Source organism: Engystomops pustulosus, chromosome 3 (genome assembly GCF_040894005.1).
Source record: "Engystomops pustulosus chromosome 3, aEngPut4.maternal, whole genome shotgun sequence".
NCBI lineage: Eukaryota > Metazoa > Chordata > Amphibia > Anura > Leptodactylidae > Engystomops > Engystomops pustulosus.
Window position 1 is genome coordinate 10,430,598 of NC_092413.1, and position 14,144 is coordinate 10,444,741.

Below are 14,144 nucleotides of genomic sequence, written 5' to 3' on the forward strand. Positions count from 1 at the left end.
TCTCTAACCCATTCTCCTCTCTCCAGTCGGGGGGAATGATTACACACCCGGGTCATGATCTATATGTTTATTGTCAGGGAATAATGGGAGATTTCAGCTCTGAAGCCTGCAAAATAGTGAATGCAGCTTAGATTGCATGTTTACAATTCCGGCCATTGAATCGATGCGGCTTGGATATAGCTTTGTGCTGACCCGCGCATCCTCCAGACGTGAGCTCCCAGAGTGCATTGCGTTCCACCGCATTGCATTGTAGGAGATGTAGAATCGCGCTGAATCTATCACTATCCGTATCTTGCAGAATGTTCTGGACAGGCCCTGAACCCGCAGGACCTGCAAAAAGACACTTAGAACCTATAAAATAACAGCAGGGTTAAGAATGCTGCTCTGGATGTGACTATGTGAAATAGGCTCTATAGATTATGTACATATATCCTTAGTTAAACCATCAACGTATAACATCCCACAACTAGCAGAAGATTTGTAAATGCTGCTCTAGATGTGACTAGAGTAAAAGACATCATCAAGTTCCAGGACTTGCACAACTAAACATTTAGAAACTAAACAATAACAGCAGGGTTAAGAATGCTGCTCTGGATGTGACTAGAGTAAAAATGGCTCTATAGATGATATAACAAATGTCCATAGCGAATGTTCTGCACATACCCAGAAACCTACAAGCCGTAAGATCCCACATCTAGCAGAAGAATTGTGAATGCTGCTCTAGATGTGACTAGAGTAGGTACCAGAACTTGTAAAAAAAAGACATTTAGTAACTATAAAATTACAGCAGGGTAAAGAATGCTGCTCTGGATGTGACTAGAGTGAAATAGCTCTATAGATTTTATATAAATATCCTTTAGTGAGTGTTTTGTACATACCCCAAACCAGAAAAGTGTAACATTCCACAACTAGCAGAAGATTTGTGAATGCTGCTCTAGATGTGACTAGAGTAAAAGAGATCATCAAGTTCCGGGACTTGCACAACTAAACATTTAGAAACTAAACAATAACAGCAGAACTAAGAATGCTGCTCTGGATGTGACTAGAGTGAAATAGGCTCTATAGATTATATAGCAAATATCCACAGCGAGTGTTGGTTCTAGTTGTGAAGTATTGTGAATGCTGCTCTGGATGTGACTGGAGTAAAACGTGATCAGGTTCCGTGGTGTATTATTGAGTATCTGCGGTGTCATTTAGCAGATTTATTATGGAAAATGGTTAATTTCTATGTTTCTTGTCTCCCATCCCCCGCAGTACCTGGTTATGGATTATTACGTCGGAGGAGACCTCCTCACTTTGCTCAGTAAGTTTGAGGATCGGCTTCCCGAGGACATGGCGCGATTCTACTTGGCCGAAATGGTCATGGCTATCGACTCTGTCCACCAGCTACACTATGTCCACAGGTAAGGAGCCCTTAAAGGTGTCATTATCGTCATCCTTACTGACCTATCATAGCGCGTATAATCTGAGTATACTCTGCACAAGTCACACACAAATCCTTTAACAAGAAGATGATCATGTGATCACTTGTGATCGGAGCATGTGATTTCCCTGCAGCGCTCCCGCAGGCGACGCGAAGTATTACACCTCTACATAAAATGAATGGGCTGTAATGTACGGACATGTTGGGTTCTTTATATACTATGATAGGCAGTATATGGTATAGGTATCCTATAATATCCATAGGTTGTTATGTTCTGGCTCCTGTCGGATTATTGAGCCATTTGGCCTCTGCTGTCCGTGAACTTAACACATTTCCAGATGGTTCCCGCACACGGCTCTGGATCCACGGAGTGCGGGCGCGGAGTATATGAAATGATGTGGTTGTTCCGCTCGCACTTTTTTACGAGCGGCTTTACCCTGATGGCAGCGAGGGACGGATGGAGAATACTCGGGGGCCGCATGGAAATGTCATTATTAGTTATTGGAAGACGGATTCTCAAGGAGCAGCATGGAAGACGGATATGGAAGGAGAAGTGGAGGACACCCAGTACACTAGTACACACAGTCCTGCTGCTACTAACCACATACACAAAGGTCTGATTACACATCTCCCCAGGGACAATACCTAACACTGGCTGCAGTCTGTATGGTCACACCTGCTGACAGGTTCCCTTTAAGTTCACTTCTTTAGATTTACCCTCAAGGAGTCACAAAATCAGCCATTGTCCTATCCCAGCATCAGCCTATTCTACCACCTGTACCCATTCTGGGTTGTCACATACCATGTTGTGTTCCCATATTCCAGATGCTTTCTCATAGGTTTTTACATTTTACGGTATGATTGCACCTGCACAGCGCCCTCCATTTACCCTTCACCTACGCTCCAGGGTCACACACTGTGACAATCACCAGGTGCCCTGCTCAACACACTGCTCCCCACACTGTCCCTCTTACTACGCTGAACATCCCCTTCATGTCCGGCCACATGACAGCACCGTGCTGCCTGGTGTCTCCGTTTTCTAGGCCTGACTGCATCCTGACCCTCTATAATACTGCCCCCTATGTACAGGAATATAACTACTATAATACTGCCCCCTATGTACAAGAATATAACTACTATAATACTGCCCCTATGTACAAGAATATAACTATTATAATACTGCCCCCTATGTACAGGAATATAACTACTATAATACTGCCCCCTATGTACAGAAATATAACTACTATAATACTGCCCCCTATGTACAAGAATATAACTACTATAATACTGCCCCCTATGTACAAGAATATAACTACTATAATACTGCCCCCTATGTACAAGAATATAACTACTATAATACTGCCCCCTATGTACAAGAATATAACTACTATAATACTGCCCCCTATGTACAAGAATATAACTACTATAATACTGCCCCCTATGTACAAGAATATAACTACTATAATACTGTCCCCTATGTACAGGAATATAACTACTATAATACTGCCCCCTATGTACAGGAATATAACTACTATAATACTGCCCCCTATGTACAGGAATATAACTACTATAATACTGCCCCCTATGTACAGGAATATAACTACTATAATACTGCCACCTATGTACAAGAATATAACTACTATAATACTGCCCCCAATGTACAAGAATATAACTACTATAATACTGCCCCCTATGTACAAGAATATAACTACTATAATACTGCCCCCTATGTAGAGGAATATAACTACTATAATACTGCCCCCTATGTACAGGAATATAACTACTATAATACTGCCCCCTATGTACAGGAATATAACTACTATAATACTGCCCCCTATGTACAGGAATATAACTACTATAATACTGCCCCCTGTGTACAAGAATATAACTACTATAATACTGCACCCTATGTACAGGAATATAACTACTATAATACTGCCCCCTATGTATAAGAATATAACTACTATAATACTGCCCCCTATGTACAGGAATATAACTACTATAATACTGTCCCCTATGTACAAGAATATAACTACTATAATACTGCCCCCTATGTACAGGAATATAACTACTATAATACTGTCCCCTATGTACAAGAATATAACTACTATAATCCTGCCCCCTATGTACAGGAATATAACTACTATATTACTGCCCCCTATGTATAAGAATATAATTACTATAATACTGCCCCCTATGTACAGGAATATAACTACTATAATACTGCCCCCTATGTACAGGAATATAACTACTATTATACTGCCCCCCTATGTAAAGGAATATAACTACTATAATACTGCCCCCTATGTACAGGAATATAACTACTATAATACTGCCCCCTATGTACAGGAATATAACTACTATAATACTGCCCCCTATGTACAAGAATATAACTACTATAATACTGCCCCCTATGTACAAGAATATAACTACTATAATACTGCTCCCTATGTACAGGAATATAAACTACTATAATACTGCCCCCCCATGTACAAGAATATAACTACTATAATACTGCCCCCTATGTACAAGAATATAACTACTATAATACTTCCTCCTATGTACAAGATATAACTACTATAATACTGCCCCCTATGTACAAGAATATAACTACTATAATACTGCCTCCTATGTACAAGAATATAACTACTATAATACTGCCCCCTATGTACAAGAATATAACTACTATAATACTGCCCCCTATGTACAAGAATATAACTACTATAATACTGCCCCCTGTGTACAAGAATATAACTACTATAATACTGCCCCTATGTACAAGAATATAACTACTATAATACTGCCCCCTATGTACAAGAATATAACTACTATAATACTGCCCCCTATGTACAAGAATATAACTACTATAATACTGCCTCCTATGTACTGGAATATAACTACTATAATACTGCCCCCTATGTACAAGAATATAACTACTATAATACTGCCCCCTATGTACAAGAATATAACTACTATAATACTGCCCCCTATGTACAAGAATATAACTACTATAATACTGCCTCCTATGTACAAGAATATAACTACTATAATACTGCCCCCCTATGTACAAGAATATAACTACTATAATACTGCCCCCTATGTACAGGAATATAACTACTATAATACTGCCCCTTATGTACAAGAATATAACTACTATAATACTGCCCCCCTATGTACAAGAATATAACTACTATAATACTGCCCCCCTATGTACAAGAATATAACTACTATAATACTGCCCCCTATGTACAAGAATATAACTACTATAATACTGCCCCCCATGTACAGGAATATAACTACTATAATACTGCCCCCTGTGTACAAGGATATAACTACTATAATACTGCCCCCTATGTACAAGAATATAACTACTATAATACTGCCCCCTATGTACAAGAATATAACTACTATAATACTGCCCCCTGTGTACAAGGATATAACTACTATAATACTGCCCCCTATGTACAAGAATATAACTACTATAATACTGCCCCCTATGTACAGGAATATAACTACTATAATACTGCTCCCTATGTACAAGAATATAACTACTATAATACTGCCCCTATGTACAAGAATATAACTACTATAATACTGCCCCCTATGTACAAGAATATAACTACTATAATACTGCCCCCTATGTACAAGAATATAACTACTATAATACTGCCCCCTGTGTACAGGAATATAACTACTATGATACTGCCCCCTATGTACAAGAATATAACTACTATAATACTGCCCCCTATGTACAAGAATATAACTACTATAACACTGCCCCCTATGTACAAGAATATAACTACTATAATACTGCCCCCTATGTACAAGAATATAACTACTATAATACTGCCCCCTATGTACAGGAACATAACTACTATAATACTGCCCCTATGTACAGTACAAGAATATAACTACTATAATACTGCCCCCTATGTACAAGAATATAACTACTATAATACTGCCCCCTATGTACAAGAATATAACTACTATAATACTGCCCCCTATGTACAGGAATATAACTACTATAATACTGCCCCCCTATGTACAGGAATATAACTACTATAATACTGTCCCCTATGTACATGAATATAACTACTATAATACTGCCCCCTATGTACAGGAATATAACTACTATAATACTGCCCCCTATGTACAGGAATATAACTACTATAATACTGCCCCCTATGTACAAGAATATAACTACTATAATACTGCCCCCTATGTACAGGAATATAACTACTATAATACTGCCCCCTATGTACAAGAATATAACTACTATAATACTGCCCCCTATGTACAGGAATATAACTACTATAATACTGCCCCTATGTACAAGAATATAACTACTATAATACTGCCCCCTATGTACAAGAATATAACTACTATAATACTGCCCCCTATGTACAAGAATATAACTACTATAATACTGCCCCCTATGTACAGGAATATAACTACTATAATACTGCCCCCTAAGTACAGGAATTTAACTACTATAATACTGTCCCCTATGTACATGAATATAACTACTATAATACTGCCCCCTATGTACAGGAATATAACTACTATAATACTGCCCCCTATGTACAGGAATATAACTACTATAATACTGCTCCTTATGTACAGGAATATAACTACTATAACACTGCCCCCTATGTACAAGAATATAACTACTATAATACTGCCCCCTATGTACAGGAATATAACTACTATAATACTGCCCCCTATGTACAGGAATATAACTACTATAATACTGCCCCTATGTACAAGAATATAACTACTATAATACTGCCCCTATGTACAAGAATATAACTACTATAATACTGCCCCCTATGTACAGGAATATAACTACTATAATACTGCCCCTATGTACAAGAATATAACTACTATAATACTGCCCCCTATGTACAAGAATATAACTACTATAATACTGCCCCCTATGTACAAGAATATAACTACTATAATACTGCCCCCTATGTACAAGAATATAACTACTATAATACTGCCCCCTATGTACAGGAATATAACTACTATAATACTGCCCCCTATGTACAGGAATATAACTACTATAATACTGTCCCCTATGTACATGAATATAACTACTATAATACTGCCCCTATGTACAGGAATATAACTACTATAATACTGCCCCTATGTACAGGAATATAACTACTATAATACTGCTCCTTATGTACAGGAATATAACTACTATAACACTGCCCCCTATGTACAAGAATATAACTACTATAATACTGCCCCCTATGTACAAGAATATAACTACTATAACACTGCCCCCTATGTACAAGAATATAACTACTATAATACTGCCCCCTATGTACAAGAATATAACTACTATAATTCTGCCCCTATGTACAGGAATATAACTACTATAATACTGCCCCTATGTACAAGAATATAACTACTATAATACTGCCCCCTATGTACAAGAATATAACTACTATAATACTGCCCCCTATGTACAAGAATATAACTACTATAATACTGCCCCCTATGTACAGGAATATAACTACTATAATACTGCCCCCTATGTACAGGAATATAACTACTATAATACTGTCCCCTATGTACATGAATATAACTACTATAATACTGCCCCCTATGTACAGGAATATAACTACTATAATACTGCTCCTTATGTACAGGAATATAACTACTATAATACTGCCCCCTATGTACAAGAATATAACTACTATAATACTGCCTCCTATGTACAAGAATATAACTACTATAATACTGCCCCCTATGTACAAGAATATAACTACTATAATACTGCCCCCTATGTACAAGAATATAACTACTATAATACTGCCCCCTATGTACAGGAATATAACTACTATAATACTGCCCCCTATGTACAGGAATATAACTACTATAATACTGTCCCCTATGTACATGAATATAACTACTATAATACTGCCCCCTATGTACAGGAATATAACTACTATAATACTGCTCCTTATGTACAGGAATATAACTACTATAATACTGCCCCTATGTACAAGAATATAACTACTATAATACTGCCCCCTATGTACAAGAATATAACTACTATAATACTGCCCCCTATGTACAAGAATATAACTACTATAATACTGCCCCCTATGTACAAGAATATAACTACTATAATACTGCCCCCTGTGTACAAGAATATAACTACTATAATACTGCCCCCTATGTACAAGAATATAACTACTATAATACTGCCCCCTATGTACAAGAATATAACTACTATAATACTGCCCCCTATGTACAAGAATATAACTACTATAATACTGCCTCCTATGTACTGGAATATAACTACTATAATACTGCCCCCTATGTACAAGAATATAACTACTATAATAGTGCCCCCTATGTACAAGAATATAACTACTATAATACTGCCCCCTATGTACAAGAATATAACTACTATAATACTGCCCCCTATGTACAAGAATATAACTACTATAATACTGCCTCCTATGTACAAGAATATAACTACTATAATACTGCCCCCCTATGTACAAGAATATAACTACTATAATACTGCCCCCTATGTACAGGAATATAACTACTATAATACTGCCCCCTGTGTACAAGGATATAACTACTATAATACTGCCCCCTATGTACAAGAATATAACTACTATAATACTGCCCCCTATGTACAAGAATATAACTACTATAATACTGCCCCCTGTGTACAAGGATATAACTACTATAATACTGCCCCCTATGTACAAGAATATAACTACTATAATACTGCCCCCTATGTACAGGAATATAACTACTATAATACTGCTCCCTATGTACAAGAATATAACTACTATAATACTGCCCCTATGTACAAGAATATAACTACTATAATACTGCCCCCTATGTACAAGAATATAACTACTATAATACTGCCCCCTATGTACAAGAATATAACTACTATAATACTGCCCCCTGTGTACAGGAATATAACTACTATGATACTGCCCCCTATGTACAAGAATATAACTACTATAATACTGCCCCCTATGTACAAGAATATAACTACTATAACACTGCCCCCTATGTACAAGAATATAACTACTATAATACTGCCCCCTATGTACAAGAATATAACTACTATAATACTGCCCCCTATGTACAGGAACATAACTACTATAATACTGCCCCTATGTACAGTACAAGAATATAACTACTATAATACTGCCCCCTATGTACAAGAATATAACTACTATAATACTGCCCCCTATGTACAAGAATATAACTACTATAATACTGCCCCCTATGTACAGGAATATAACTACTATAATACTGCCCCCTATGTACAGGAATATAACTACTATAATACTGTCCCCTATGTACATGAATATAACTACTATAATACTGCCCCCTATGTACAGGAATATAACTACTATAATACTGCCCCTATGTACAGGAATATAACTACTATAATACTGCCCCCTATGTACAAGAATATAACTACTATAATACTGCCCCCTAGTACAGGAATATAACTACTATAATACTGCCCCCTATGTACAAGAATATAACTACTATAATACTGCCCCCTATGTACAGGAATATAACTACTATAATACTGCCTCCTATGTACAAGAAATATAACTACTATAATACTGCCCCCTATGTACAAGAATATAACTACTATAATACTGCCCCCTATGTACAGGAATATAACTACTATAATACTGCCCCTATGTACAGGAATATAACTACTATAATACTGCCCCCTATGTACAAGAATATAACTACTATAATACTGCCCCCTATGTACAGGAATATAACTACTATAATACTGCCCCCTATGTACAAGAATATAACTACTATAATACTGCCCCCTATGTACAGGAATATAACTACTATAATACTACCCCCTATGTACAAGATTATAACTACTATAATACTGCCCCCTATGTACAAGAATATAACTACTATAATACTGCCCCCTATGTACAAGAATATAACTACTATAATACTGCCCCCTATGTACAGGAATATAACTACTATAATACTGCCCCCTATGTACAAGAATATAACTACTATAATACTGCCCCCTATGTACAAGAATATAACTACTATAATACTGCCCCCTATGTACAGGAATATAACTACTATAATACTGGGATCCACTGACTATTTTGTAGTGAATATTATTAGCCGTTTCTCTGTATATTGGGTGCGGTGAGGTCAGGCGGTTTTCATTAGATTATTGACCCTCTTATAATGCCGCTCCCATACCCCGCACCCCCCTTCCTCGCCGCCTTGTGCCATCTTGGCGGTTATTGTATGTTTCCGAACGTTAAGGATTTTACAGCTGCTAAATTCAGGAGCATTATGTCAGCCTTATTATTAGACTCCAGGATTCTGTTTTATTAACTCCCCTCTTTTAATTAACATTTTTAACTCCTAATTTTTTCCATTCTTTTATAGTTTTATTGTTTAGCCCCTTGAAGCTCGGCCATACAAACCAGCGCATGTGTGATGTGTCCGGTCATACTAACCAATCGGATGCCAGATCTCATTTCTCAAAGGCCTCTTGGAAAATGAAAGCTGCACTGTGATAGGTTAATAGCCAGTCCCCCAATTACGTTCCAGCCTTTATCTTTCTACAGGCTTTGGATTTTGGGAAATCCTATTTGATTGGCTGTTGTGGGCGACTTCTCAAATCCAGGTGGAATGTATTTGCTTTTGCCACCAGCAGCACAGAGTATTTCAGGAGATATGTGCAGTGTATCTTTTAGTACACATACTGGGGATTATATAGAGGACGAAGAAGGGTCTCCAGCAGCACAGAGTATTTTAGGAGAGGTGCGCTCCAATCTGTAGGGTAACATACAGCGATTATGTAGTAGAAGATGAGCATTCAGCAGCACAGAGTATTTCAGGAGATGTGTGCACTGATATTTGGGGTAGCATGCTGTGATTATGTAGGGGGAGAAAGTCTCCAGCAGCACAGAGTATTTCAGGAGAGGTGTTTACTTTGGTTTGTATGAAGTCACATGCTGGGAATTTGATTGTGAAGGGTTAGCAGCAGCGCAGAGTGTTTCAGCATAGTGTCTGATTTTGTAGAAGAAAGGTGGCAGTGACCTGTCCGCTCATGATGTGTTGTTACAGTGTTACAGGACAGGCCAGCAGTCGCCCTGTTTGCTATCTTTACCCTTCAAGCTTTTTATATTATAGGATTAAAGGGACTTGCAGCAGCTCTGTCCTCTGCTGACCCCCAGGTCGCCCACTCCCTCACGTCTTGTAACCCTTTCCACACAAGATACGTTGTCATCACGCATCACAGTCTGGGGACGCTAAATAACTACTAACATGATCGCAGTAGTCCTCACCCAGCTTTACCAGAGCCCTGAACAACAAGGGGTTTCTTCCTGTGACCCAGCTTTCCCATCGATGTATATATTGTAATATAATATAAAATAGTGTAAAATAGAAGACATAAAATATTGCAAAGACACTACAATCATTTAATAAGATGTAACAATGTAACACAAAAGTCCTGACAGTGTATCAGGGAGCTGGGGATGTAACAATGTAACATAAAATCCGTGACAGTGTAGCAGAGAGCTGGGGATGTAACAATGTAACACAAAAGTCCTGACAGTGTATCAGGGAGCTGGGGATGTAACAATGTAACATAAAAGTCGTGACAGTGTAGCAGAGAGCTGGGGATGTAACAATGTAACATAAAATCCGTGACAGTGTAGCAGGGAGCTGGGGATGTAACAATGTAACATAAAAGTCGTGACAATGTAGCAGAGAGCTGGGGATGTAACAATGTAACATAAAATCTGTGACAGTGTAGCAGAGAGCTGGGGATGTAACAATGTAACATAAAAGTCGTGACAGTGTATCAGAGAGCTGGGGATGTAACAATGTAACATAAAATCCGTGACAGTGTAGCAGAGAGCTGGGGATGTAACAATGTAACATAAAAGTCGTGACAGTGTAGCAGAGAGCTGGGGATGTAACAATGTAACATAAAATCCGTGACAGTGTAGCAGAGAGCTGGGGATGTAACAATGTAACATAAAATCCGTGACAGTGTAGCAGGGAGCTGTGGATGTAACAATGTAACATAAAATCCGTGACAATGTAGCAGAGAGCTGGGGATGTAACAATGTAACATAAAATCCGTGACAGTGTAGCAGAGAGCTGGGATGTAACAATGTAACATAAAAGTCGTGACAGTGTAGCAGAGAGCTGGGGATGTAACAATGTAACATAAAATATGTGACAATGTAACAGAGAGCTGGGGATGTAACAATACAACATAAAAGTCGTGACAATGTATCAGAGTGCTGGGGATGTAACAATATAACATAAAATCCGTGACAATGTAGCAGAGAGCTGGGGATGTAACAATGTAACATAAATTCCGTGACAATGTAGCAGAGAGCTGGGGATGTAACAATGTAACATAAAAGTCGTGACAGTGTAGCAGAGAGCTGGGGATGTAACAATGTAACATAAAAGTCGTGACAGTGTAGCAGAGAGCTGGGGATGTAACAATGTAACATAAAATCCGTGACAGTGTAGCAGAGAGCTGGGGATGTAACAATGTAACACAAAAGTCGTGACAGTGTAGCAGAGAGCTGGGGATGTAACAATGTAACATAAAAGTCGTGACAGTGTAGCAGGGAGCTGGGGATGTAACAATGTAACATAAAAGTCGTGACAGTGTAGCAGGGAGCTGGGGATGTAACAATGTAACATAAAAGTCGTGACAGTGTAGCAGAGAGCTGGGATGTAACAATGTAACATAAAAGTCGTGACAGTGTATCAGAGAGCTGGGGATGTAACAATGTAACATAAAATCAGTGACAGTGTAGCAGAGAGCTGGGGATGTAACAATGTAACATAAAAGTCGTGACAGTGTAGCAGAGAGCTGGGGATGTAACAATGTAACATAAAAGTCGTGACAGTGTAGCAGAGAGCTGGGGATGTAACAATGTAACATAAAATCCGTGACAGTGTAGCAGAGAGCTGGGGATGTAACAATGTAACATAAAATCCGTGACAGTGTAGCAGAGAGCTGGGGATGTAACAATGTAACATAAAAGTCGTGACAGTGTAGCAGAGAGCTGGGGATGTAACAATGTAACATAAAATCCGTGACAGTGTAGCAGAGAGCTGGGGATGTAACAATGTAACATAAAATCCGTGACAGTGTAGCAGGGAGCTGTGGATGTAACAATGTAACATAAAATCCGTGACAATGTAGCAGAGAGCTGGGGATGTAACAATGTAACATAAAATCCGTGACAGTGTAGCAGAGAGCTGGGATGTAACAATGTAACATAAAAGTCGTGACAGTGTAGCAGAGAGCTGGGGATGTAACAATGTAACATAAAATATGTGACAATGTAACAGAGAGCTGGGGATGTAACAATACAACATAAAAGTCGTGACAATGTATCAGAGTGCTGGGGATGTAACAATATAACATAAAATCCGTGACAATGTAGCAGAGAGCTGGGGATGTAACAATGTAACATAAATTCCGTGACAATGTATCAGAGAGCTGGGGATGTAACAATGTAACACAAAAGTCGTGACAGTGTAGCAGAGAGCTGGGGATGTAACAATGTAACATAAAAGTCGTGACAGTGTAGCAGGGAGCTGGGGATGTAACAATGTAACATAAAAGTCGTGACAGTGTAGCAGGGAGCTGGGGATGTAACAATGTAACATAAAAGTCGTGACAGTGTAGCAGAGAGCTGGGGATGTAACAATGTAACATAAAAGTTGTGACAGTGTATCAGAGAGCTGGGGATGTAACAATGTAACATAAAATCCGTGACAGTGTAGCAGAGAGCTGGGGATGTAACAATGTAACATAAAATCCGTGACAGTGTAGCAGAGAGCTGGGGATGTAACAATGTAACATAAAAGTCGTGACAGTGTAGCGGAGAGCTGGGGATGTAACAATGTAACATAAAATCCGTGACAGTGTAGCAGGGAGCTGTGGATGTAACAATGTAACATAAAATCCGTGACAATGTAGCAGAGAGCTGGGGATGTAACAATGTAACATAAAATCCGTGACAGTGTAACAGGGAGCTGGGGATGTAACAATGTAACATAAAAGTGGTGACAGTGTAACAGGGAGCTGGGGATGTAACAATGTAACATAAAATCCGTGACAATGTAACAGAGAGCTGGGGATGTAACAATGTAACATAAAATCCGTGACAGTGTAACAGAGAGCTGGGGATGTAACAATGTAACATAAAAGTGGTGACAGTGTAACAGGGAGCTGGGGATGTAACAATGTAACATAAAATCCGTGACAGTGTAACAGAGAGCTGGGGATGTAACAATGTAACATAAAATCCGTGACAATGTAACAGAGAGCTGGGGATGTAACAATGTAACATAAAAGTCGTGACAGTGTAGCAGAGAGCTGGGGATGTAACAATGTAACATAAAAGTCGTGACAGTGTAACAGAGAGCTGGGGATGTAACAATGTAACATAAAAGTGGTGACAGTGTAGCAGAGAGCTGGGGATGTAACAATGTAACATAAAATCCGTGACAGTGTATCAGAGAGCTAAGGGTTGTAACATAAAATCCGTGACAGTGTAGCAGGGAGCTGGGGATGGCTTCTCTTCTGTCGCTGTGGTGTCGTTACAGGGTCAGGTAATCAGTCCTCGAGCAACAGCTGAAAATACTTGAGATTCCGCCGCAGCCTTTTCTCTAAAAACTT

The 14,144-nt window shown here is 38.6% G+C and overlaps 1 protein-coding gene across 7 annotated transcripts in view; it reads left to right on the forward strand.

Moving 5' to 3' along the window:
- CDC42BPA (CDC42 binding protein kinase alpha) overlaps positions 1–14,144 on the forward strand; it is a 148,050-nt gene that overhangs the window by 60,839 nt on the left and 73,067 nt on the right. For all 7 annotated transcript variants that reach the window (XM_072139995.1, XM_072139999.1, XM_072139997.1 and 4 more), the window contains exon 5: positions 1,255–1,403. In XM_072139995.1, the coding sequence (XP_071996096.1) occupies positions 1,255–1,403 (149 nt within the window). The remainder of the gene's footprint in view (positions 1–1,254; positions 1,404–14,144) is intronic.